General features: G+C 37.7%; 2 protein-coding genes across 2 annotated transcripts in view; one reads left to right on the top strand and one right to left on the bottom strand.

Moving 5' to 3' along the window:
- Positions 1-8,331, bottom strand: part of LOC144655643 (uncharacterized) — a 17,079-nt gene extending 8,748 nt beyond the window's left edge. The window contains exons 1-10 of the mRNA XM_078515932.1: positions 8,213-8,331; positions 7,123-7,487; positions 6,464-6,628; positions 5,712-5,825; positions 3,908-4,039; positions 2,756-2,852; positions 2,252-2,470; positions 1,778-1,992; positions 1,098-1,259; positions 286-453 (exon numbers count right to left, since the gene is read on the bottom strand). Coding sequence (XP_078372058.1) covers positions 286-453; positions 1,098-1,259; positions 1,778-1,992; positions 2,252-2,470; positions 2,756-2,852; positions 3,908-4,039; positions 5,712-5,825; positions 6,464-6,628; positions 7,123-7,487; positions 8,213-8,282 — 1,707 coding nt within the window. The 5' untranslated portion in view covers positions 8,283-8,331. The remainder of the gene's footprint in view (positions 1-285; positions 454-1,097; positions 1,260-1,777; positions 1,993-2,251; positions 2,471-2,755; positions 2,853-3,907; positions 4,040-5,711; positions 5,826-6,463; positions 6,629-7,122; positions 7,488-8,212) is intronic.
- An 8,413-nt stretch (positions 8,332-16,744) lies between these two features.
- Positions 16,745-18,096, top strand: LOC144654774 (histamine H2 receptor-like). Its single transcript, XM_078515000.1, has one exon. It carries the CDS (start codon positions 16,813-16,815, stop codon positions 17,722-17,724), a length of 912 nt encoding a protein of 303 aa, XP_078371126.1. The 5' UTR covers positions 16,745-16,812; the 3' UTR covers positions 17,725-18,096.
- The last annotated feature ends 8,944 nt before the right edge of the window (positions 18,097-27,040 follow it).

Genomic DNA, 27,040 nt, shown 5'->3' with positions numbered 1-27,040 from the left:
CCGTCTTAGCTGAGACTGCATTTTAATCTAAAAAATTTCTCCATCTGAAAAGTCAAGACAAGCTATGCGAACTCTAAATTTAAAATGTATTGCGTCAACTTTACCCTGCGCAGGCTTCAAATGAAGCCAACAATGCAAAAAATAGTTGTATGAGGCTTGCATGCATGACCAAACGTTTTGTGATTTAGTGATCAATTGCATTGCGGCCATGTAACCACACCGTTCTTTCAAATGGAGTTTTAAAATTGTAAGCGTACGCAAAACGTAATATAAAATTTCACATACCACAAAAATCTCTTCATGAAAGCCATCGTAGTTTTGTAACTCACGGAGACAAATGTAGAAGTTAGAACTGGTGGCGTTTTCTATCCACAGACTGGCAGCGTCGTGCTTGTAAGCTGAAGTCACGTGATCTGCTGTTGCCAGAATGGTAGGCGTAACGGAAAATTTACCCTGTTTAACAGTATCACTAGTTAGCAGGTGACTGTTGAAGGGAGGGATGGAAAGAAAGGGTCGCATTTGATGAACGCTGTAATTGGGTAAGGGAACATACATACAAATAGTATAGCCAAAGGTAAACAATGTATACCTATTACTCGTCGTCACGATTTGGTTAAGATGTTATTGAATAACATCTTAACCAAATCGTGATGACCTCGACCTCTCCAAAAAAGACTAAAATTTATTATATATGCCAGATTACGATCGCGTAACGGAAGCTAACGTAGAAATCTCATCATAGCTATAATGAAATTAGTAAACAAGTGTTATTTTCAAAAGCTCTCCCTTATTGTAGACGTTACTAGAAAAAAAGAAAAACAAAGAAAGATAATAATAATATATAATAATAAGTATTATATATTAAAAAATAATAATGATAATAATAATAATAATAATAATAATAATTATAATAATAATAATAATAATAATAATAATAATAATAATTATAATAATAATAATAATAATAATAATAATAATAATCGAAATTCAGGGAAAGGGAACAAAGGAAGGCCTTGCTTGTGTGTTTTCCAACAGCAACGAAATTTAAATTAACATTTTGTCGAGTACGTGGTATAAAGTAGTGATGCGCAACTCACGTTAGGTAATGTGATTTCCTGGCATTTTGTTCCAGTCCACCATTGAGGAATGCGAGTTTTACCCGCCACCCCACCATCAGGTGCACCCTGGTAAGCCACCCAATCGACGCTCGAAAACTCCCTAAAACTGCGGTCGTTTCTTCCCGCTGCTGTCACGCAAACCTTGAAAAAAAAAAAAAGAGATCAATTCCTTGTTTAAATTGAGACACTAAAACTGGTTATGGACTGCTTATGAAGTGGATGAGATTGTAGGTAATGTTAGTGAAACCATGCTGAAGGTGTCTGGGGAAAAGGGAATGTAAAAAATAATAAAAACAATGTGTAAAAATACAAGTGTATTAACGCTTTTACGATTGATGTTGCCGAAAATCACCTTCTGTGTACAGGCAAGACGTCATTTGCGGTGGCGTGAAACAGCACACCAACGCTGTTTGTTCTTGCAAGGCAAGAAAGTAGCCTATTGGTTGTAATATTATAGAAAAGAGGAAATAGTTGATCAGTTATAATTCAATGCACCCGAATTTAGGACATGATTTATTTTTAATCCCCTGAAACAAATGGAGGCCGAGGTGAAACCAATGAATCTCAGTATATATAATTCTTCTCAACTTATAATTCCCTCAACATAAATGCAACGTTTAATAAACAAAAATTACGTAAATAAAAACATTAAGTGTTACCTTAAAATTTCGATAGTTTACATTTTCCACCCAGGAGACAGTAGCCTCGTGCACATAATTCCTCCTGGTCGAGTTCCAGTGATTGGTCGTGATCTGTACGTGCACTTCTTTGTCTGGATAGAACGAAAACGGCGGGAAAATCACCTTCTTGCAGGCTGTCTCAGCCGAGGGTACATCACGTTTTAAAGAAATTCGTCCTCTTCTAACAGGAAAACCTAAGATGCCAACAAAAAGTCATTAGCTACAGATAATGCATAATTACTAAACTCGGTTTTGCTTATACAACCATTTAAGAATCTCGATTTTATAACAATATCCATTTGAATACAATGCACTTTTAAACAGATAGCGTGATAACTCCGCGCCCTCTTGCCGTGCTGCTGGCGTAGTTGTCGAGTTTGGGCTAAGCAGTTTTTTTCACGTTGTCAATCAAACAGGTAGCAAAAATGAAAGTAACTGAAATTTACTTCTCACCAGTACAACTTCCCGGATGATACAGAGTGTGGTTGCTCTTCAGCCTGCACATTTCCAGTTCAAAAACGCACTTGTTTTTGAAGGTGGTTGAGTTGGATGAGCACACTTGTTCCTCGTAGGAAGGGCAGTTTTCTTCGCAGACACAGCGAGCGTCAAATGTGTCGAATGCCTTGCAGACGGCAAAGTACTCACAGGTAATGTTAATGCACGGGTCAAGTTCTAGTAGTAATAAAATATATGTTGAAAAAAATACACTTTTATTAGACAAATGAAAAAGCAAACGTGGTGAATAATAGTCTGATAAAACATAGCTTTTTAGCCAAGCCAGAAAGAGGGTAATCTTAACGTTGAATGTAATTTACTACCTAAACAAAGAGCCGAGAAGAAGCAAAATGGGCCTAGACTACAGCTAACTTTTGATAGTAAAACTAAAGGCATCCCTCTGTCACTAGTAAAAACAATGCAAAAGCTAGTGTCGCTCTCTAAACACTGCGCACTAATCACCTCCTACGACAGCATACTCCACTGTTATTGGGTCGTGATTTCTGCTAATTCCCTGAGTGTCCTTAACACAGACTTTAAAAGATGATCGAGTGATCTCCTGCAAGATTAATAAAAGATCCCCCGATAATTAAAGTTTTGAGGAAATTGATCACTTTAAAATGAAGTTTTACCTCAGTACAAAATACTCGTAAATGAATTAACTAGTATTTCAAAGTTGTGATCAGAGACCTGGAAATTGAAACAAGCTGTATGAAATAATATACAAAGCTTTGTCAACAAGTGTCTCAGAAAGATGATCTCAAGATTCACTGGCCAAAAAGATCCGTAACAAAGAACTTTTGAGCAGGACAGGACAAAAGCACATACCAACTGAGATAGCAAGAAGGAAATGGGCTTAGATAGGCCACACACTAAGAAAACCAGGCACTGACACCACCAAGCAGGCCTTAAAGTGGAATCTGCAGGGTAAAAGAAAGGTGGGAAGACCTGCTAAGACCTGGAGAAGATCAAATGAGGAGGAGTTAAAGAAAGCTAACATCAGCTGGAACGCAGCAGAGAAGGCGGCAGTAAAAAGTGTTCGTTGGCGAAGCATTGTTGGCGCCCTATGCTCCACCAGGAGCATAAAGGAATAAGTCAAAGTTGTGATATTTCTGGGTAATCATAAAGCTCAACAGTTTGGCGAGGCTCTATTAAATTATTTCCATTATGCTCACAGCATTATTGGGTATATTGCAGGCAGCTGGCAGCAGGCAGAAGCCTGCAATATACCCAATAATGCTTTTAACCGAAGTAATTTCCTATTATAAATATTGACCCTCCTAAAACCTTATTTTTCTCTCTCTGTATTACATCGACTATTTTAGTTGCTTTCACACTGATGTTTTGGTTCATGGCTGCAATCTTTGATATTGCAGTGAGAGAATACAATAGGATTTTAGGAGGGTGAAATAACTAACTGGCTTTGGTACATATAGTTCTGTAGCATGAGGTATGAATGTCAGAATGAGCGAATGCGTTTCATCAAAGGCCCCAAGAAATAAAAAGGCATCACATTTCGCTACTTGGTTAAGCGGGTTTTACTCTTCAGTACAATGAAAAATTATTTTCAAAACAGCATCAGCAACAACAACAACGGCTTTTGTGGTCATTTACCTCCATCCAGACATTCAAAGCGTTGCTGTAGCGACCGTCTGAGTTATCCCACAGTGTATTGGTCGAGTTGTCATGGCTAGCAGATATCAGGATAACGGGCGCCTTGTAGAATGGATTTTCAAAGTTCAAATCCTACATTGGGTAAAAATAACATCTTGTTAGACTTCTTGGCGTAGTTTTCAAGAAATGATATATCATGAGAGCAAATTCGTTATCAGTACCAAACCATTTTTAACTTTTTAAAATCTTGTGCTGTTCTGATAAAAAAAACTAATGCAGACAATTAAAAAACTATTGCAAAGTCATCAGATCGAGTATTACGATAATGATTCAGGCTCCTCAAAACATGTCTCAGTAGCCGTCTTAACAATTTTGAAGAAATGTTGAAGACATTTGAATAATTCCGGATGTCTAAAGGGCTTTCTTAGCGAACTCGTGTGATGTGTGTATGCATTGGTTAGAAGCTATCCCAGAACATCCGTTTTTTGAGTCTAATGCTTGCGTGCGCTTTGCGCATGCGCATTAGACTCTTTGTTATATGAAAAAAGCTGTTAGCAATCCCAAGGGAATGGTTCGGGATCGATAATCGTTCGCTGTAATGTAGAAAACAATGATTAGCTGCAAGAACGGACTCCGTACGGACACGCACGATTAGTTTCAATTAAAAACAGCCAATCAGCGACACGTGTTCCCACGCATAATTAAAAGTTCTTTCTCAAGTCACGATTATTCAACACTTGAACAGGACGAAATAATTTTCCAGTTAAGACATTTGTAAGCTTTCTGTGAAAATAAATCTTCGTTTTCAGTTCAGTTAAGCACTTGTGTTTTCGTCTTGCTTTTTGTCTTTGAGAAAAAATATTTCGACGGCGACTCGCGTTTATTTACACAATGCGACCAAATATTTATTTTGTTTTAAAAAATAGAAAACTTTACCTCGTATTTTGTATTTAAGTCATTCGAATTTTGACCAATTTTTTCTTTACAGTGCAAACAAAAACCTTCAAAAATAAAAGATGTACATGGATAAATGTAAATCAAGTTACGCGACTAAATCAAAATGCGTTTGTTTGGCCGCTTTGCAGTATTACACTCTCCCGGCCTTTGCCATACACTGAAATCGAATTTCATGCTTTTACGACTCTCAGAGATCTTAAGTTCTTCTTACAGCTAGAAAAATCATAAAATGGTTACATTGATATGGAAGTGATGATTCGCGAAATTTGTACATCATGATAAACAGTCTTCGCTCCTGTGTATGGTAGCTCGATAATAATTGCCTAGTTTCCAGCGTTCAAAAGGTCATCATTATATTGACGTGAGCATTTACACCCGTTTTTAGGAAAATCTGTCACTAAGTGCTTACAGTACAATGGAGTAACAGTCACTATTTCAAGTGCTTTTATTGCAAAATCTGTTTCAAGAGTCATCATCAAAATGGTGAAAAATCTGAAAGAAAACGATGTGAAGTTCTTCAACCCTTGTTGTAATGAACATGCTTTTTGTAAATCGTCACGCAATCTTGTCCAAATGTTTAATCGTTTCTGCTTTTACGGACAATACGGAAGAAGTAACATCAACTCCTGTTCATACTTTAAATTTTGTGAAGCATATAACATTTATGACTGTTTCGTTTTCATCCATAATCATCCACGATGCCCCTAGCTTGCTATAAGCATTTTAAATTAAACTCCCGAACACAAACCTCTAACCAATTTTAACCGGCTTACGAAAACCGCGCAATCTGTATCACTATGCCATACGGCATTAGACTCATGTCACCCTTGGTGACCTATTTTTTTACCTGGCAAAAGGCATAGTTGTTTTCTCGCAGTGGAGCTCCATATCCAGCGAAATTTATCTTTCCTCGTTCAGTAAAGTTCCAGTAGGAGGGAAGATCGTCATATGCAAACCAATGCTGGTGAGGTCAGAAAAACAAACACAAAAAATGATAGAAAACAATGAGATTACAAAAGACAAAAGATGCGACAAGGCTTTGCAAAAAAAAAAAACAAAAGCAAACAAACGTATAATCTGAGACAAATGGGCGAGTCAGTCGCCGCTGTATTGCAGTTCTGCTTTTTTGTCTGCTATTTTCATTATTGTCAGTTGTTTCAGTTTCAAGCTTGAAATACATAGTCTTTATCAAATGCATTGAATTTCCGGTCAGCCTTTTCACAACGATAATGAAACAGGACATCAGAAGCGAAGTCTCGTTTGAATTTCAACGTTTGTATCGTCATTTTACATGATGGTCAGCTGACAACTAAAACGGCCAGCGCTGCCACGCGGTATCTTGACTTGACAGTCCTGTCGTTACGGTAAAACGCGTTTTCGCGCCTATCCTTTCCTTGCGGAAAAACCATATCGTATTATTTTACCGGAATTAAATGATTTAGAAATGGTTTTGATGAGTTCCTTCATTAATTCTCGTCAACAACTTTGCAAGGAGAAATTAGAAATGTGTCACTGATCCGGGCACTACTGTTCGTCTAAGTGCCATAACGCATCTTTCGCCATTCGGTTGTCATGGCTTAAAATGATACATCAACTCACCACTTTTAGGTCCGAATGAATTCCATCATAGGTCATTAACTCTCTCATGCACACGTGAAACTCGTTCTTTCCCACGTCTTCAAGCCAAAGGTTCATGGAATCAAATGGCCGGTCTGTGTGCTTATGCTGAAGGGTGATAAAAACTTGTGGCTTTAACTTGAACCCCTAAAAATTAAAATAAATGACAAGCTTAGAAACATTCAAAGACTTCTGTTCCCGGAAGGAAATAATAATAAAAAAATGAATACATAATAAGAACAATATCTTCGCTCTGGGGTCAACGATCTCTGTCCAAATACAATTTCTCTTCTCATGACTTATATATTGGTAGTTCAAAGCATAAAATGATTGGTCATGACTTAAATTCAAAACAATTGCTTAAAGTAAACTTAAACTCCTTGTAGTTTGAAAGGCTAATCCAACTGCAAACGGTTTGGCCGAATGTAGATCCCACATTTATAATTAGAAAGGACAATAACCATCATTAGTGTAGGAAGACATTTGTAAGTGAGCTCTTGTCTCAGTGACCAACCAAAATTAGCAGATATGTTCTTTTGAAAACTTGCGTTACCAATTATAAAATAAAATATTGCTCAAGCATGAAGCCATTTCGGCCGCGTATGAGAAAAATGAAAAAAACAAAAATCACGATAACTTACATTACTCAGATTGCTGATCGATACTCGCTTGCACTGGGTCCTCGTAGTCCACTCATCGAAATCCACGATGCCAGATTGGATGCCTTGATGGGATCCTTGAAATGCAAGCCAATTAATGACAGATGTACCCCCTGACCCACTCCCTGCCTCTCGCACACAGACATCAAATCCTGTTGTGGAAACTGACTTTACCCACAATGCTGCTGGGTCGTGGATTTTGACGTAGGTGTTGCCATGGCTAAGAGTGACAATCACTCTGACGTCGCTCGAGCCCTGGAACTGTGTTTTGAAAGAGACGGACTGACAACCGTGGTTATTTTGGGATGTGTCAGTAATGTTGGTCTTTCCAGCTTGAAAGACAATGGCTGAAAGATTAAATGTCAGTGGATTAACACAAGGGTTAAATGCAACTTTTTGAAACCGACCCTATGCCGTAGAAGCCTTTTCGAGCGATTTCTTTATAATTTTCAATGCAAGTTTTTTCCAGGTGGCCTTAAAACTGGGTGCTTCGCTCGCCCTGGAAAACGATTGCCTCTCATGTCTATCAGACCCATAAACAAGACAATAACATCGACTTGTAGCTTGGTTTTGAGGTTTTCTGGCAACAGAGTTTTAGACGACTTAGATCAGTCATAGGAAAAAAATAAATGTTTGACTTTGCAAGAACAACACTCGACATATATATGACAGGAACCTTTTACAAGTCTCGGAGAGGTTCTACTCGCCTTTTTTTTACAAATCTCGCAAAAAGATCGTGAATTTACAGTTTTCACATGTACTGGATTCCTTTATCTGATTGTTTTACGTAAATCATTAGCTCCATTTGTATTCTTTTTCGAGCTACGAAAAAGAAAGCGATAAAAAAAAAAAACCCGAAGCTGTGATAAGGTTTTATAAAACTTAATAAAAGTTAATGCCCTTAGTGGCAACACGGTATTTCATCACAATCTAAAGATTTCCTGTTCACATCGAGTGAAACAAGTTCCGAGAAAAGTTAAGACGACTTCCTGCTAAACAAACTCCACAGAAATTAAAAAAAAAACATTTGCTACACTCTCACTTAGTTTCAAGAAATTAAATGAAGACTCACCGCTCGAGAAATCAATTTGCAGCGAAAGCAGCTGGAAAGCAAAGAGAATGAATATCTGCTTTGCTCCCATTCTTCCTTGGATGCTGCAACTCCGTTGGAACTTCTATCGCTCACGACAGTCCAATTTGGAATAGTCGTTAAAATGCTTGCACCTTTCTTTTATACGGTGGCATCGGAATGAGGAAGATATCAATCGATACTACATTTGCTTAAAAGAGGTTAAGGGGTAATGAATCCATGTGATATTTAAATCGTGTCAGCTCCTTGCAACTAAATACTAAGTTAAAATAAACAATACATATTTAATTTGCTCCTGTTCCAACTTTACTGGCTAATAGACTACTGCAGCTTCCCAGACTGCCTTCACACAGACGTTCTTTTCAAAAGCTTTCCTTTCTACAAGACGATACAATTGGGATTTTGGAAATAATGTTTATAGTGCACTTTTAAATACGACTGTTTGTTGATAAATTTTATGGGACGCATTTACAAAAATAACCAGGAAGTATGGATCATACACCTTGAATTGATTCCTTGGAATGAGGAAGAAATATAAGCTCAGTGGTTATATTAAGTAACAATCAAGCAAAACAAAGTGCAAGTAACATGCTTTCTGTTTATTGTTTGAAACGGCTTAATGAGAGATTTGCTCAATACAAAGGTAAGGCGTAAATTTTTAAGTACAATTCACACTGAGGTGATTCGTGCAACGTTTTGAGTTGTTTGCTTGAAACATAAATCCAATGAAATACTTAGTCAGTTGACATTTCAAGTATTTTAAGATGGTAAAAAGGATAAACAATAGCATACTACTGCAGCTTTCTAGACTGCCTTCACACAGGCTTTCTTCTATAAAGCTCCCCTTTCTACAAACCGATAAAACTAGGATTTTTCAAGTGATTTTTGATGAAGTTTTCGATCCGACAGTCTGCTAGTGAGTTTTTGTGCCACGCATTTGCAAAAACAACCAGGAAGTATGGATCATCGCATTTTTGGATTGATTCATTGGAACGAGGAAGAAAAATAAGCTCACTGCATGTATCAAGTAACAATCATGGAAGACAAAACGCAAGTAACATCCTTTCCTCAAAGTGCTTGAAACAACACTTAGTGAGAGATTTATTGTTCGTTCCTGAAAAAGCATGGTGCGCATTAAAGTACAATTTAAATCGAGGAAATTCATACCGACATGTTTCGTAAAATATCCTTTGAGGAATTTGCTTGAAAAAAAATCCATGTTTGCTCAAAAGAGGTTAAAGGTAACTTGGCAATCATGCATAAATATAATTTAAACGTCTCAATTCTTTTTTTACTGAATACTGTTTTCTTCGATTGAAAACCACTGGTGGTAAATATTTTCCAGCCGCAAATAGAAATTCCAATATCCTTTTTAAGCGATGACTTGTAAGTGATAATGTCATCGCTTTATGTCATCGACCGACCGGTTCTTTTTGTCTGTTTCGCACCGACGAACAAAAATCCCGGGGGTTACTCCCCAAAATTTTGTACGGGGAGCGGAGTTTCGTACTGAGCTATGCTTGATCATGCTTAATCAGGATTCTGGGGAAAATCGACCCTGTTCCAGATAGAAAGGCTGAATTCTATACCCTGTTCCAGAGTCAGGGAGGCAAAAAAGCATACACTGTTGAGCGGCACATACCTGTATAGCCCATAAATGGGAGTACGCCCCCCCCCCCCACCCCCCCGGACAGAAATCAAGTTAACTTAACAAGAAATCGCCGCGTAGAACACAAAAGAAAAATATTCCCGTGCAGTTAGAAACGAACACTACAGTGTAAAACCGAAAGAGACTAATTATATTTGATTAGTTTAAGTAGATTTAGAAGACAGAAATTTCTAAATTCTTTTGATAAACAGGACCACAAAGGGCCGCTGAGAGCGACATCCCGTTTGACCTTAAGCTTGCTCGCGTGTATCGTATGTTGTTTATCAGATGTAACGCGACAATATAACGTAACCTTTGTCGAGGCAACAAAGGGAAATGTAAAAATAAAAGTAAAAGTAAAATAAAATATTACTGCTGTGGGCTTGGGATATCTGACATATACATCTAGGAGACTACAGCAATGTATACATTTGTGCTCGCATCAATGGAAGGAAGCGCTAATATAAAACAAATTTTAGACTGGCATTGTGTTACGTTCACTTATGTTTTTTTTTTGTCAGAAACCGCTCGTGTTAGAATGTTTATTTCTTTCAGTTTAGGGGGTTCGACCGAACCACCCGAACCACCCCTGGATCGACCCCAGGTCTATAATGTTTATCAGATCAGTGTGTCTCTAACCATCATCTTGTTTGAAGTGGCGGTTAGCCTGCAGGATAACGTTTCGTTATTCCACGGTTTCGAGGATCTAAGATCCAAGTATTTTTATGGCTACTACAGTCTCTAGGCATTGAGAGCGATGGTTTCTTTGAGTTAATGTTTAGCTCCCCTTAGTTTAAGTGGTTGTGATTTGAGTTCTTGTATGGGGCTAAACTTTACCTCCACTATTTTTAACTGTCTTGTTGCGTTACTTGGATCCAACAAATAAATTCTATGGCAGTTTGATTACTGCATTTGAAGTTTCTAGGATGCTGCAACGATGTCTCCTGGCAAATGTTTTATCTTAAGCAAGACTCGAGTTTCGGTCCTTCAGTGGACCTCATCAGTTGCTACTATGTTAAAGTCTCATCGAATGATTTGGAATCATTCTATTTGCCGTTTTTGTACTTGACTGCAGGATCGAAAAGTCTGCTTTCTAACTGGCTCGTTTAACTGGACCAATTGTGTTAATGTTGTTTCGATCCGTGCTTAAGTTGTGTTTGTTGATAAGGCTATTTTTCGCATATTTGACCGTTAAAGGTCAGTTCTGATGCTAAATGGTGGTTCTTTCTTAGCCGTGCGTAAGTGGTGTCCCACATAATGAAGAAGGGCTTCATTTCGAATTTATTGCACAGCATGCGTTAGACCTTAGTATAGATTTTTTCTTGCGATCAAAGATAATGTCGCGCAACGCAGCGGAACAGGGCTCTGTCAAAAAAGGTCACAAGTGAAAATATTAAAAGTGACAGGCTAAACGAAAAGGAAAGTAGCAAGGACAAAATTCGGAACGGTTTAAGCAAACAAATAAAAAAATGTTGGCTTATGCGCATGCGCCAAAGTAAAATATTGTACATTTTTACATGGAAAGTTCATCAAAAACTTACTGCAGTGTCAGAAAGTGCATTTCTAGAAAGGTTAAGAGAAATTTAGCGCCGTAGCGCCAAAAAATCAATGTAGCGGTTAAAAAGACGTGTTTTTTAGAGTAATTTCAGCATATTAAGGGTTAAGATACTGTGCATTTTTTTAAACACATTGACACTCACTCCTCGCTTTTATACATTACAACATTCATATACTTTCCACATTGTTATGCCGAAATAAGCAATATTAGAAGCTACAAGCAGAAGCTATGAGAACTATACCCGTCCTTTAACATCTTTACTTTTAAAAATCCCATTTAGAAACGTCATCGCTTCTGCACGCATTGCGTGCCGTTTATTGCAAGATGTTTGACTTCAGTTGAACGCAGTTATGCTCTCACTTTGTTTTTAAGAGTGCACCGTGGCACGATTTGTTTATCTTTCTATCACAAAAGTGATGACATCTTACAATGAGGAAGAAGAAGAAGAAGAAGAAGAAGAAGAATGAATACGTTTTCAACCAATTACGTTCGGTTTGTTTAAACAAGCAGAATAATAATAATAATAATAATAATAATAATAATAATAATAATAATAATAATAATAAAAAAAAACAATGAATCCATGTCATACTTGACTGATAAGTTTCAGAGTGTCATGCTTCCTATCTCTTGAAACTTGGTTTATTACCAGACGTTTGCTCGAATGAGAGGTTGCTGACTCTATTATGCAAAGCTCTAAATCCCACTCCTGTGTGACATAGAAATAATTGATTCCTTGGAATCGAACATCTGAAACATATCGAGTTAATCCTCAAATGCTAGTTAAGTGCTCGTACAAGGCTTCAGGGTAACGATGTAAAAACAATTATTTTTTATTCTTGTTTTAACATATGATAGACGTGATACATTTGAACAACGTATTCATTCGCACGAACAGATGATACCAAATGCCAGTCTATCCAGTAAGGCTCTTACTGTTTATCTGCCTCTCGAATTATTACTGATTAATAAATTACTTTTATTATCTGAAAAACGAGAAGTTCGAAACGGAATCATAAAGTGGCTCTAAAGATCTACGGCACGCACTTATCAACTGTATCATTTGACTGCCCGGGGGGGTACTCCCTATAATGGCCTATACGGGGAGGCTCCGCCCGAAAGGGGTACCTTTTTCAGGCTTCAGGTATATATAAGGGTAGGGATTTTACGAGTTTAAGTATATGAAAGGGTATGGAAATCTGTCATTTGGCTATTTAGAAGGGCCTTTAATTAAAATATTTCGAACAGAAGCAATTTATGGCTGTTTTATTATAATTTATTAAGCGCTACATAAAAATGACAAGAACACGTCCTATTTTAAGTCCACGCCATACTCTTAGGTATATGAAAGGGGTACCTTTTTTCAGTTAAAGGTATACGAAAGGGGTACAATTTCTGTCAAAAATGGTATATAAAAGGATAAGGGGTTAGAACTTGGGGCGGAGCCTCCCCGTATAAAACTTTTTTGAGTACCCCCCCCCCCCCGGGTTTGACTGATACTGTATCAAATAAAAGGGCTCATAAATTCCATCGCCTGTTTAATTTGCTACGGTATTTATCGGAGTTTTGCTGCATATTTTAAATACATATAATTTCCGCCAATATGTTTTTCGTGGCTTTCTTTACTTGCTTCTTACAAAACTCGTGAGGTCTCTTGACTCCAACTGAATTAACTTTGTCTCTAAAGCCCCTTAGAAAACAATCGTTTGCCCTGGAAGGGTAACCCAGGCTCTTACGGGTTGATTTAATCGTCTCTTAATATCCCTCCTCTTGAAGGAGATACCTTTGGTAATCAAACGTTTGCTCAAGCGGGGTCAGGGAGGTGAACAAACACGGTGGGTGGACAGTTGGAAAATAAGAATTAATTGTCGCTAAATGGGTAAATTAAATTATGAAAGTCGTTCAGTTGAGTTTTAACATTTTATCTGTTGAGATAGCCGATGTTAGTGGCGCATAGTACAGTCGGGGCATAAGTTTCAGTTTTGGCAAATCTCCTTTGAAGCACTCGAAGAATTTCCGAATTATTTCATCTAATCAAAAACTAGAGCGAGCGCTCAGAGTACTCCGCGAAAGCTGTCGCGCGTGTAAATACGTCATGTTGCTTTGCAACTTCTGGGATGAAAACTGCGGGCTCAGTCACTTCTCGGAGAAGTGATGTCGCCATCAAGTGGCCCTTGTTCCCCAGACTGAGAGCGTGCAAAAATTCCACCATTTTACTTCCTTTGCTGTTCTGTACTGTGTAAACAAACCGAGACTGAGCCAAACGCTCCATGTCACACCATTGATTTGTATGCACATGTGACAATCCGCAGGAGAAAAGAGTGCATCTGATCCCCCTGAAAAGTGCAGCATTTCCGTAACGCTGATATCATCAGTTATTGAAACACAATCTATTTTACAATCAACCCAACAAACGTGCGCTGTAACAAAAGTAATCTCCGTTATTAAAGAAATGCTTTGACCTCTCTACAGAGAAACTGCAAATTCCTAATCATTGTTTGCTCTTTTATACCTTATTCTGTGTTTTGCGTACTCTGTCATCCCGGATCCCCTTTGGAATGAGCAACTGAGGATGTACACGACTTGATAGTCCAGGTAGTCAGGATTTGCTGATGCCATGCGCTAATGTTCATATGCACGAGTAGAGATCTGCCAGGTCTGAAAAGCACGATAATTAATAAACTGCGTAATTAAAGGCTTTGCTCGTTTGTAACGCTGTAACGTTTTTTGTTTTTTTGTTTTTAATTGGCTGTAACGCTTGCTAAACCTGAGCAAAGCTTTTCATTTTCAAGACATTGTTATTACCGGACCATGTATTTTATTCAGTGTTATTTCTGAGAATTTAGTAGTACTACAAGGCAATTTAGGCCTAAAGGGACCCGTGACACGGCATAGTTTACTCTGTTTTACTAAATGGATTAAGTTTTGCCAAATACTCGCTACAAGACTTAATGCCAGCGAAGAAATTACTTCTGTTGATCAAAAAATGACAAAACCACAGCTTCATATGCAAACAACTGTCTCCCGGGTATTAATTGAAAGCTACAAGCAAACGAGATTAACTTTGAAAACTGTTCAGCCTAACAGTTTTTTTCAGAAACCCATATCGCAACCTGTTATAATCTTCTTCGATTTTGTCCATCCGTAGCTTCTTTTGTGTTTTCTGTGTTATTGAAATACTCCTTCGTTTTTTATGTTTTTTTTATATATATATTTCACTCAATTTTGTGCCCATACTCTTATGTCTAAATTTGGGTAAAATCCGTGGCACAGTTCATTTAACTAGTTGAAGATTTTCTTTATATGCTTACGAGCCACCTGCTTGCCTTACAGTGTCATTATCAGGAAAGGAGAAATGCGATTTTGGCTACCTTCGCAATGAAAGATTTCGAAATTTAGTAATACAATTCAAGATAATTTCACGCTAAAAAATACATGTTCCATCAGCACTTTTCGTAAATACGTTTCAGTGTTGACTTCCATTTATGAGTTTTTTTACATTCATTTTGTTTTACCGAAAAAAAATCCTGCTCTGTATACCGTTATAACTATTATCATACTGATTTCAGTTTTGAAGAATTCGGAGTAAAACATTTTAAATAACGCACGATCGACGACTGGAAATAAACGTCGAAACATTTCGAAATTCAGAATATTTTGCTTTGACTCCGTAAAATCGTCTATCATTAACAGGCACCGCACTAGTGTGGAATTTAAATCACCAGAAATTCAGCCTGATTAGGCTGCAAATGGTGTTTGTTTTCGTTTATACGCGTATGATGGACAATTCTTTTAAACTAACATTCATTTTTAATCAAATAATCACTTAGTTACATCACCTTATCATTCAGTTAAGTAGCTTTTTCCTCTTGTTGTTCTTTATTTCGGGGTAAAATACTGGTTTTGTGTTGTTTTTTTCTTTACGTTTTCACATTAAACTAGCAAACTAGGCCCAGAACTGATGCATGCACCTGTCTCAATATTATTAAAACCTAACCTGAACCTGACAATCATTGTTAATTCACAAAAAAAAAAACAGGATATTCAGTCAAAAGCTCCAGCGATTGGTCTACTTCTTGTACGTGATGTCATCGAAATTGTAAAATAACAATTATTGATCTTGTCAAGTTCTTTTCACAAGAGGCCGATGTCAAGACCATTAACTTTATGCAAATTTTCATCTCGATACAGGGCATAATTTTGCTTCGGAGATAAATTATTCGGATTGCCAGTATTGGTCCGTGTCTTTGCGCTTATCAAATGTCACAAAATCGAAATTCCAGACGTGATAAAAGTTTAAAAGCGATTGTGTCGGTTTTAAGGTTGAATTAAGCGATAATCACTAAGGAAATAATCGATCCTTTTTTTGCCGGACAACTGAAGAATCAAATTTATAACGTTTCCTGGGAGATTTTTTTTGAACAACTACATTTAAAAGTGCCTGAAAATAGTTTTCTTCCATTTGACATACACGTCAAAATGAAAACTAGTGCTTGCAGTTACGGACTCGGCGTAGACTCTTCTAGGCGTTTAATAAGTTGATAAACTTCGCCAAAAATGGCGAGTTTCCAGAAACGAAGGCGAACTGTCCCTTTCCACTTTTTTTCAGTCGCCTTTATGTGCAATGCAAGCCGAATGCCTGCAACATGCTAGGCATAGTGAAGAATACTTTCTTTCATTGGCTGAATTTAGAATTTTATCTTAGTTTACAAGTAAGATGACTTCCTCTTTTATTTTCGTTCATCTTCCGTCAAATGCACATATAAATTCACTGGCACTCTTTTCACACATTAGGTTTAGTTCATTTCGAATTCCCCTAAATTATCGCCAACCAAAGGCTCTCCTTCCAAAATGAACTTTAAGGAGAAACTTAAGTTTCCTCTTCTCGTTAAAATACTGCCTACGTTTAATTATTCAAGAAGTAAGAGAATATAGCTTAGAGGAGATTATCGAGAACATTACGAAATTAAATGAAAACTGTTATCTTTACAGTAATATTTATTAATACTATTTTGTTGAAAATGTTTGTGTTGAAAATGTTGTATTGAATAAGGCCCCATGAAGGTACACAGGAACTCGAATGTTCAACTCTTGCGGCAAACATAAGTCAGCGTTTTTGTTCCTTTCTGGCAGGTGTTTTGGTAGCGTTAGATTCGCCGGCTAGCCGGGGTGATTTGTAAACATATAGCCTTTCTTTTCCCAATGCCATTAACACCAGTCTACAAAATTAGCATAAGTAAATGACAGGGCTTGAACGATAAAGCGAATAATATTACCTTATATAGAAAGTTAATTTTGGTTTCCTTAAGAGCAGGTTGTTTTTAGCAAGAACAAGGAAACCGAAAATTATTCTTAGCGCGGTTCCTTCCCTAAACTATGGTTATCCCGATGGCGGAAGTCAACGTGGATAATGAAAAAGACAACTCGTGTTCTCCTAATTTATCACACGCCTGGCGTATAATATTTATCTTTCTTAATGTTGTCTCCAGTATGATTGCTCTCGGCGGAAACTCGATAATTTTGTTATCCATTTACAAAGTGCGTTCCCTGAGGTTAAGAGCTTCTAACATCTTTATCGCATCTCTGGCAACTTCAGATGCACTGGTTGGTCTGTTGGTTTACCCAACTTACATCGTATTGACTGTAAGGAACTTGTGGTTCGGGTCAAACGTCGTGTACAAAATGGAGAACTTTCTTTGGATTCAAAGTTTAGTAACATCAACATTTACTCTCTGCGCAATTAGCATCGACAGACTCATTGCTGTTATGCTCGCTATCCGGTATAGACAAATTGTGACCAAAAGACGCAGTTGGCAAGTAGTCTTCGCTATTTGGATCGCGTCTTTGGCATTCGCTAGTTCGACGCTGTTCGTGAACAGTCTTAATAATGCCTCCATATTATGGATCGTGTGTCTTGTTTTGACATTCGTTCTGCCCTTTGCTATCATTATTTACTGTTACGTTCATATATTTCGGTCGGTTAATGAACAGAAAGCGAAGATCTGCTCCTTAAATCCATCTGAAGCAGCCGAAATTCTTCGGAATAGGAAAACAACATGGACAGCAGCGATAGTCATCGGTATATTTTTTATTACATTTTTTCCAAACGTTGTCTTCTCTTGTATTGACTTGGCGACCAGAGATTATTGTGACAAAGCTCGGGTGTACCGCCATTGGTTATGGGGAATATTTTTGGCTTTCAGTAGCGCGGCCTGGAATCCTTTCGTCTATGCAGCTAGGATTAGAGAATTTAGACATGCATTTAGAAGACTTTCATTTTGTAACTAAAACCGTGTTCCGCTATAGAAATCACTTGCTTGTTTAAAGAAAAAATTAATATAGGACTATGTCTTTAAATAAAATTCCTTCATTTTTGACTTATTTGAATGATGAAACTAATTCTCTTCATCAAGAAACTGTCAAATTAAACAAACAATATGCAATGGAAAGGTGTACAGTTTCACGACTATTCTACCCACTCTACATGCTAAGCTTAAGAGTGTTAACTAACAAAATCACAATTCAGGCAATTCGAGCATTTTTTTTCCTCATTCTTCAAATTGAATTATCTATATAAGAAACCAGTCGGTATTTTTTAATAAGAAATAATTGTAGAAAATTGCATATCATTATTATTAATTTCGAGCGACAAACTTGTGGTAATGAACAATAGTTTTTATGGCACCTTACAGCTGTCTTTATAAGCCGCTCTATTCTCCACGAGTACAGGAAGAAGAAACTGATGATGGCGACAGCTGTCTTAACTCACTTTTAATTTTAGCTCTGAAAATTGTGGGCACTATGATAATTTGCACATATTCGTTATTCGCGCCTCATGTCTACTCGACAGCACTGTACTTTGAATTGCCACGAGCTCAGGGAAAATTATCTTACATGCTCAGTATTCTAAGTAGGATCCTATCTAAAAAACGCAATTTATGTCATAAGAAGACTGTGACACGAGAAAGTTTTGGTTGAACCACAGAAAGTCGCAAATCCAAGGTGTAATTAAAAACAAGTTTAATTGCTTGAATAAAAATATGCAGCACAGACGCTCCTTTGTGTTTTTGGGCCGAGATTCAGTTCGTCTATTTTCTAGACGATTCTAGCCTGAAAATATTGTAATACGATGTTCTTCGTCTTCCTGTTTTTGTTATTTGTGGCCGCGTCACTTTGTTAGTCGATGGCAATATTGGCTCTGTCAAATTTGAAGGTAAAGATGATTCGTGCTGTAGATGTATATCAGTTCACATCAAGCGACAGCAAAAAAATATGGAAAATAAGAATTGTGTAAATGTCAAAGAAAATTGTCGCAAGTAGCTGCAGTACATCAGTCGAAGTCGCTACAACTGAACTCGATTTATAATTAAAACAACAACTGAGTAATGAATCAGTTAGTCACTTATGATCAGCTATACAAATTAAACTCGAGCAGATAACAATAATTATAGCAAAATCATTTTTCTCCTGATCCAAGAGACACATTTTTGACTGGGATGTAATATTTTCCTAGCAAAATTTCACAGAGCTAATATTAATTATTTTTTAAACAAGCTTGTTCTTCGGTAAAATAAGCTTAAGAAGAAGCACAAACCGCAGTGTGAAGCATAATTAAACAAAGCATGTTGTTAAAAGCATGTTGTTATTCGTTATTTCATTTCAACGGTCACTTTTGAAGATAAATGTTGCGTAGCATACGTACGTCAAGTTTTTAACAACCGTCGTTGTTTTATCATGCCTAGTCACTGCTGTTTTTTTTCTTAAGGACTAATTATTTTTCCTTTCGAGCCGCAGGGAACTGATGCCTACTTTCGTAGCAATCATAGGTACAAGAGCTAGACGGCGGATAATTGTGATGTGCGAGACTTTCACAGCTGCCGACTGCTACAGTCAAAAATTTGTGATTATATGGAAAATCAAACCAACAAAAAGAAAACAATCTTCCATCTTGGATCTGTCATCATAGACCTTTTGAAACGGTTTCCATAGCAACATTTTAAACCGGCTACCAAGAAGTTTGTATCAAGAAGGATGGCCCTTGTAAAAAAGCTTAAGCTATTTTTAAAATCTCGTGGAACAGCACTAATCTTTGCCTTTGTCCGTACGCTCGATCCTCTAAGCCGGAAGTAGGGGAGGGGGAGGGGGTGGGGGTAGAGAAGGTTGATCAGGGATTTGGTAGTATACTAATTCAGGTGGCTATTTTAGAGTCCTGAAAAGAGTTGTTTCATACACCGTCCACATCAAAGCTCAAACATATTCTAAAGCTAGGCAGTCAAGTTTAAGGTGGTTTCAAGTTGTTTTTAGGGTACATTGCTTAAAAATTATATTTTTTAACCTAGTTTTACTGTCCATGGTCCTGAAAGGAAAATAAACCAAAAAGGAAAATGATAAGCTAGCTTCTACATGCTTAGCTCCTTTGATGTTATAGCAGTAGCCATATGATGAGGGCTTATGAGTTTGAGTGCTTTCTATTTGACCTAATCCAACGTTGTATCAAAATATACCACACTATATCCCGTGCCATTATGAACTGCCTATATGAGTTGAAAGCAAATTTGATGGCAAGGAATTGAAAAACCTAACAGTAAAGAGCCGGAAGTACCCTTTACCCAAGCGCATGTGTTGTTCTTGTTGCTGCTGCTGGCTCATATGGATGTGTCGTTTGTCGGTACGATCGCTCGATGACCATGTATGGCATCGAAAGACCTCATCTAGCTTCATTTGATCAAGATTTATGAGGTATGAAGACGTGTTACCTTTTTTACCTTACAAATCAAGCTTTATGCACAAATAATCATTGGCGAAGGAAAGCAGCTGTCTTTCCAACAGATATGACTTAAATGGTACCTTCGTCAGTGAACCATTTTCTTTACAAAGAATTTTTCTTATCATCCAACCTCGTGCCCAGAGTCTTTTCTCTTAGTCTTACGAAGTTGACAAACATCACGTGATGGTGTGACGTTGTTTTGACACACACTGACCATTTACATAATAACGACGTCATTCCTCGGCAACTCAAAGCCTGTTATTTTCCATTGACGTACATGTAGTCATAGCAGCAATTCACTTAACACAACTAAATCGATCTACTGGTTCTAGTTGAAGAGGATGTAGTCACTGTAGTTCACATTCCTTTTATTAAACGAAGTATCAAGAAAAAATGGAAAGTGGCAAATCCAACAAGCGTCAAGTTTACAAAAACGGTGCAAGCAGCTCGAAGGGACCAGTGAACGAGCCTGAAAAACCAAAATCACGAAAAAAGCGATTCTCGGATCATACCAGGTTAGTCAAAAAAAGAAGAACGAAGAAAATAAGAATCTTTCAGTCTTAGCTACTACCGCGAAGTAGCTTGTATTTTCATATTTTTTTGTGTTTTCTTTCCCGAGAAAGCAACTGAGAGGACCACAACACAAATTTTCAAATTGAATAAGATGGCAGCGAAAAAATAATGATCGATCTTGTTTTCATGCCGCTCGAAATGAACTTGTCCTAGGTCATCGTTCATATTACTTTAACTTACGTTTCACCACAGATATCTGTGATTTTTGGGGATTAATTTTTGATTTTTGCTCGCGCAAATATTTTATTGGGAACAAGGAAATATCGCATTTTCTGACTCATAGAAAAAGCAGACGAAGGGATGAAGGAAAAGCACAACCTGAACGCTGAGTATCTAAAGTGTCTTCAGTATTTCGGAGTAAAAAAAAAAGTTAACTTTCGGAATGATTTTGCCTTATGAATTTGGTGCGACTGGCTATGAATTGAATTTACTAGCTCGAGCTTTGTTCTAAAATTCCAAAGAGGCGTAGCTGAATTAACCTCGCTCGAAAACGGGCGCACAGACTATAAAATTAGTTTTTTTGTTTAATATTTGTAGTTCTATCACAAATTAAATAACATCAAGTATTTATCTTTTTCCACGCCAAAAATGGTGATTTAAGCGATCATTATTAATGCCCGGCCAAACGTGCTCTGAATATGATAACAGTCCTTGCGCGAGCGTTGTCCGCTATATTATTATTAAAGGGACTATGTCACGAAGATTTCGCAGATTTTTGGTCTAAACTGTTCTGAAATTAGTGTAAGGCAACTAAACCCATAAAAAACCAATATCTTTGAACATCTAACGGAAGATATAATCTTTATTTGCGGATAGAAATCGAGCTAAGGCTACAAATATAGATTTTTTGAAGACGGGCGGAAACAATTTGAAAACGTTTGCCTAACGTTTTCAAATTGCAATCCGTTTCCATCCGCGCCATCCACACACACACTATTATTATTTCTAGGTTTCATGCGACACAAATATAAATTTTTGGTCTTCAAAAATCTGGTAAAATCCGTGACATAGTCTCTTTAAATATAATTCAGCCGGCCGTTGTTTCAAGTATTCAGTCAAGCTTTCTAATTGGCTAGCTAGAATTAGCTCAAATTCTTCAGTTCAGTCCCTCTTTAGAAAAAATTCAGAAGGCTGCAAACCATTCAAGAAAATCTAAACCCACCATGATATCTTTCAAAATTCATTGCATAAACGTTTTCTACGCTTTCTAGCCTTTTGCACATTATGCTTCAGTTCTTTACTAAAATAATGTTCACTCTAGTCACAAAAAAGCTCCCCACGAAGCTTGTAACAATGCTCCTTTATCACTCTCTTAGTTCAAGGTTTTTTATGTAGTCAGTACTGGACAGGATTGCAACATGATAACGGACTCACTTTGTATGGGCACGTTTATTTATGCAAGGGCACGTTTATTTAATGGTTCACAACGCCGAGGAATTATAAGCTTAATTCCTAAAGATGATTCTGACCTAAATTACCTTCAAAATTGGAGACCAATAACGCTGTTAAATATAGACTACAAAATCGCCTCCAAAGCTATTGCTGGACGTATTGAACCGGTATTGTCGAACATTATCCATCCAGATCAAACAGGATTTGTAAAAGACAGATATATAGGGGAAAATATAAGACTCATCAGTGATATAATGGAACAAACGCAGAGATGTAATATCCCAGGTATTCTTTTGTCGCTAGACTTTCGCAAAGCTTTTGATACCCTGGACTGGTCCTGTATACAACATGCTCTAAAGTTGTTTAACTTTGGAGACGGACTTAGAAGATGGATTACCGTTTTTTATAGTGACATTGAAATTGCAGTGGTAAACAATGGCTTTGCAACAGATTGGATCAAACCTTCTGCTGGAGTTAGACAAGGCTGTCCGCTTTCTCCATACCTGTTTATCCTTACAGCGGAACTTATGCCCAATATGATCCGTCAAAGCAGTGAGGTTTTAGGTATATCTGTTTTGAATAGGGAAATCAAATTGAGTCAGTTTGCTGATGACACTAACCTTTTCTGTGCAGATTTAACATCAGTGAAAAAGGGACTTGATATCATATCATCCTTTGGGGATATCTCAGGACTTAGACTAAATTAAAAAAAAACAAAAAACAAAGGCTATGTGGCTTGGAAAATTAGTCAATGAGAGCGACAAACCATTAGGACTGACTTGGACTAAAAACCCAGTGAAAATTTTAGGAATCTTTTTCTCATATGATAGTAACGGTAACAATCAGCACAATTTTAATCTAAAAATTCAAAAGCTTCAGGCAAACTTAGACATTTGGCGATCGCGAGATTTGACCTTATTTGGAAGAGTTCTTATTATTAAGGCAATGGGTGTATCGTCCCTCGTTTACTCTGCTTCGAATATCGACGTACCAAATGAGATTATAGGAAATGTGCAGGGCCGTCTTTTTAAATTTTTATGGAAAAATAAGAGACAAGGTTAAAAGAACTAGTACCTACCAGGGCCACGAAAATGGAGGACTGCGAATGGTTGACATAGAGATAATGATAAAGGCTTTAAGACTCGCGTGGATCCCTAGACTGTCAAAAAATGGTGACCCAAATTGGAAAGCGGTACCGAATTACTATTTCCGGAAATATGGCGGATTGGAATTTCTACTGAAGTGTAACTATCGGATGGAGGACTTTAAAGACATACCACGTTTTTACAGGGACATTCTTTTATATTTTAAAGAACTCAAATCGCTTTACAATTGTCATAACATTCATGTTTAATAATAAGGAAATACTAATAGGAGGGAAACCCTTTTTGTTTCATGAATGGCTAAACAAAGGAATTTTAAAGACGGTCATGGATCTTTTAGACATTGAGGGTAAAGTTCTATCTTTTGCGGACTTTAAATCCAAATTTCATCTTAAAAAGACATCGTTTCTCCATTTTTATCAAGCCATTAGTGCTATTCCAAACCACCTACTCGAAAAAGCAAGAGAGTTACTTAAGAGGGCGTCTTTCTTAGAAACACCCACTCAATTTCGCGTAAAAAATAATTTTGCCTGAAACTCTGTCAACTGAAAGACTTTACCGAGGTAAGAACTAAAACAGATTTGGTTTGATTTGAAATGATATTCTGGCCGCGTTAGAAGCCATAAAATATTTCCCCTTGTCAGCCCCCGTCACAGCGTCTCGAAAATTGAAAAATAGGCACTTTTCGTAACACTGTAAAATATTTCTTTCGCATCATCTAGCCGAAAATTTTATATCAACTTGCTCATAAACCTTTCTAGTTTTTCAAGAAAGTCACAATTTGCCTCTCAATTCTCCTGAAAAGACAAAATGGAGCGTAATATGACCACTACTACTCGCCTTCGAGCGAAGGCTGTAAATTGGCTTCGATTTAGAGGCTATTTTTTAAATTTTGGGACCAACCTAATACTTCTAGCCTATACAGCCGACTAGAGTAGTCGTTAATCTGCAAATATGTGCAAAATCCCATGTACGTTTTCAATATTTCAAAAGTTGTGACCGTTTTTATCAGCACATGTACCAGCATTTTGGACTTTTTCGCCTATATTGAAATCGAACTCTCTCGTGCAGATTTTGACACACATGCAGCCTACCTGCTTCTCATCTCGGTTTATGTCCAACGTTAGACGGTTAACAATCTCCAGATTGCTTAATCCCATAATAACTCCAGCAAATTGGTAGGTATTGCCTACAAAACTTGAGCACCACGGCATCTATCGAGTCCCTTGTTGGCGAGCGAAAGCCTGAATTCAAGGCTACATTTCGCACTAAATAGCCCATTGAACACCGTTTCAGAGCCGTTTTTCTTCAAGAATTAGTCAAAAGACACTCCGAGACTGGTATTCAGAGAACATAGCCGCGATTTGAGGTCTGAATTCCGAAGAAACATCACCATTTACAGCGTACATCACGACAATATCGATACTGTGTGATACTGCTTCCGCAGAGGTCCGCATAAATGGGGAGACCGCTGATCGCTTGTGCCAACAAGGCAATGTCACTATAATTTTTTTAAATCAAAATTTGGAAAGCATGCGCAATTTCGAGTTTTAAAGAAATCAATCCTATAAATAAATATATTTTAAAAGCGAAGCCTCGAGCCAAACGGCCCATACTGTCACAGCTTATCCCGGTTTCGATAGCATTAAGCGGCTAAGAATTTTTCTACTCCCTCCTAGATGGAATGCTAGTCTATCGCAGTTCCCCCCCCCCCTCCCAGTAACGCCGGTAACCAGGCGCTGGGTAGAGGCGCTATGAGAGAAAATTGACTTGCTAAAGAACACAATACAACAACCCTGGCCAGGGATCGAACCGCAGACAGTTCGATCTGGAGTCCGGCCAACTGTAAGATATAGCATCTTGAATTTCGGAGTTCACGCCACACAAGACCTAAGATGGCCGCCAGAAGGCTGTCACGTTTTCTTAAAAACAATCCTCATCTTGCCATTTTTAATACTCTGAACAATTGAGCGTTGAGGTTTTGCGGGAAGAGTTTATTTGAATGTTTACTTTTTCGTGAGGTTGATCGGATTTGTAGCAGAATTTAATGCCAGATCACATTATGTGCTCTTCAAATTTGCGTGAAACAATTTGGCGGATAACTAGAGTACAGAATAATGTACAGATCTGAGACTTGGACAAGTAACGGTAGTTTATATAGCAGTTTTCTACAACCTGTAATATTTTTTTTTTTACTCAATAGTTTTGGTTTTATTTTTGGCGGCGTAACAGTGAAAACCACTTATAGGATGTAGTATTCTTAGCCTGCCTGCCTTTTGATGAGAAGGATGAGAGGACTAAACGTTATAAAAGCACAGCTATGTCAAGGCATGGAGCCAAGACTACTCAACGACTGTCTGTTACTCTAACGGGATGTTTAACATGGTTTAGTCAGAAACACATTTACATTCACGAATCATATCCGTCCCCTTGTCTATCAGAAGTTGCTTTTTTCTTTTGATTTTACATGAATCTCAAAGTGGCTACAGATGGCTTTCAGCATGACCATATTGAATTTTTGAAGCGTGTTGCTGCACAGGCGGCCCAAGCTCTCTATCAGATTACCTTTGGACGTGACTCTTGCTTACGAGCGGTGTTGTGTTACAAATATTCGATTTAGAAGGGTTTGTATGGGAATCAACGGTTTTGCTTTAAAAGTAAAAAAAAATGTATATTTTATGAATAAAGTTGACTTACCCTGATTCGTTGTTTCATTCTTTGCTGTATTCCAGCGTCTCAGGTCGATACAACGCGTTTTTGGCGAGTTATTCAGTGGAACACCTAAATAACGATAACTCGCCGAAAACGCGTTGTATCGACCTGAGACGCTGGAATACAACAAAGAATGAAACAACGAATCAGGTTAAGTCAACTTTATTCACAAAATATACATTTTTTTTACTTTTTAAGCAAAACCGTTGTTTCCCATACAAACCTTCTAAATCGAATCTTTGTAACACAACACCGCTCGTAAGCAAGAGTCACGTCCAAAGGTAATCTGATAGAGAGCTTGGGCCGCCTGTGGTTGCTGTGGTAACGTTCACAGAGGTCATACGTGTCGTAGCAGATGGGATGCGAGACGTTGATTTCTCTATTAACCTCGTCTACCAGAACTTGTCTGTCGGAATTTTCCTGGAGGCATTGGACATCTTCCTCGTCATCAGGTGACATTTCGACCACACCCTGATCCTTGCGACGTTTTGCTGCTAGTCGGGAGAAAAAGCGCTGGATTTGGCTCTTCGTCAGCCACTCTGTTCTTGTAAACATACGTTCATTGTCTTCATTTTTTGCATTTCGCATGTCTACTGCAACTTGGGAAGGGCATAGGCGTACGGGCAATTTTTGCCAGGGTGGGGGGGGGGGGGGGGGGGGCGGTGAGACATTTGCCCAAAAAAATTCTCGCAAGTTGCATGCCCAAATTTTAACGAAACAGTCGAGAAGAAACGAGATTCATACGAAGCACTAACATAGGCTATCAAATGAAGTGAAAAATTCTTATATAAGAATCTATCATATGAGCTCATACAGCACGTTAAAAGAAATAGCTGTCTCTACCATTTCGACGGCCGAAGATATCAACCATACAATCCATGTCATTGTTGACTACAGAGTTGGAGCATGCCCATTAAATGCTAATAAGTGCGATGGCAAGTAATAATTTAGGCCAAGAAAAAAAAAAATGTTTCTCGTCCCGATTTCTATAAAAAAAAAAAAGAGAGCGGCCGGGCGCATTTTTTTTATTTTTTAATTATTTATTATTTTGTTGCAT

The sequence above is a fragment of the Oculina patagonica genome, chromosome 5 (genome assembly GCF_052425735.1).
Source record: "Oculina patagonica isolate OP01 chromosome 5, crgOcupat, whole genome shotgun sequence".
NCBI lineage: Eukaryota > Metazoa > Cnidaria > Anthozoa > Scleractinia > Oculinidae > Oculina > Oculina patagonica.
Note: the sequence above shows the minus strand (reverse complement) of the source record. Positions and strands in the feature narration are given on the sequence as shown.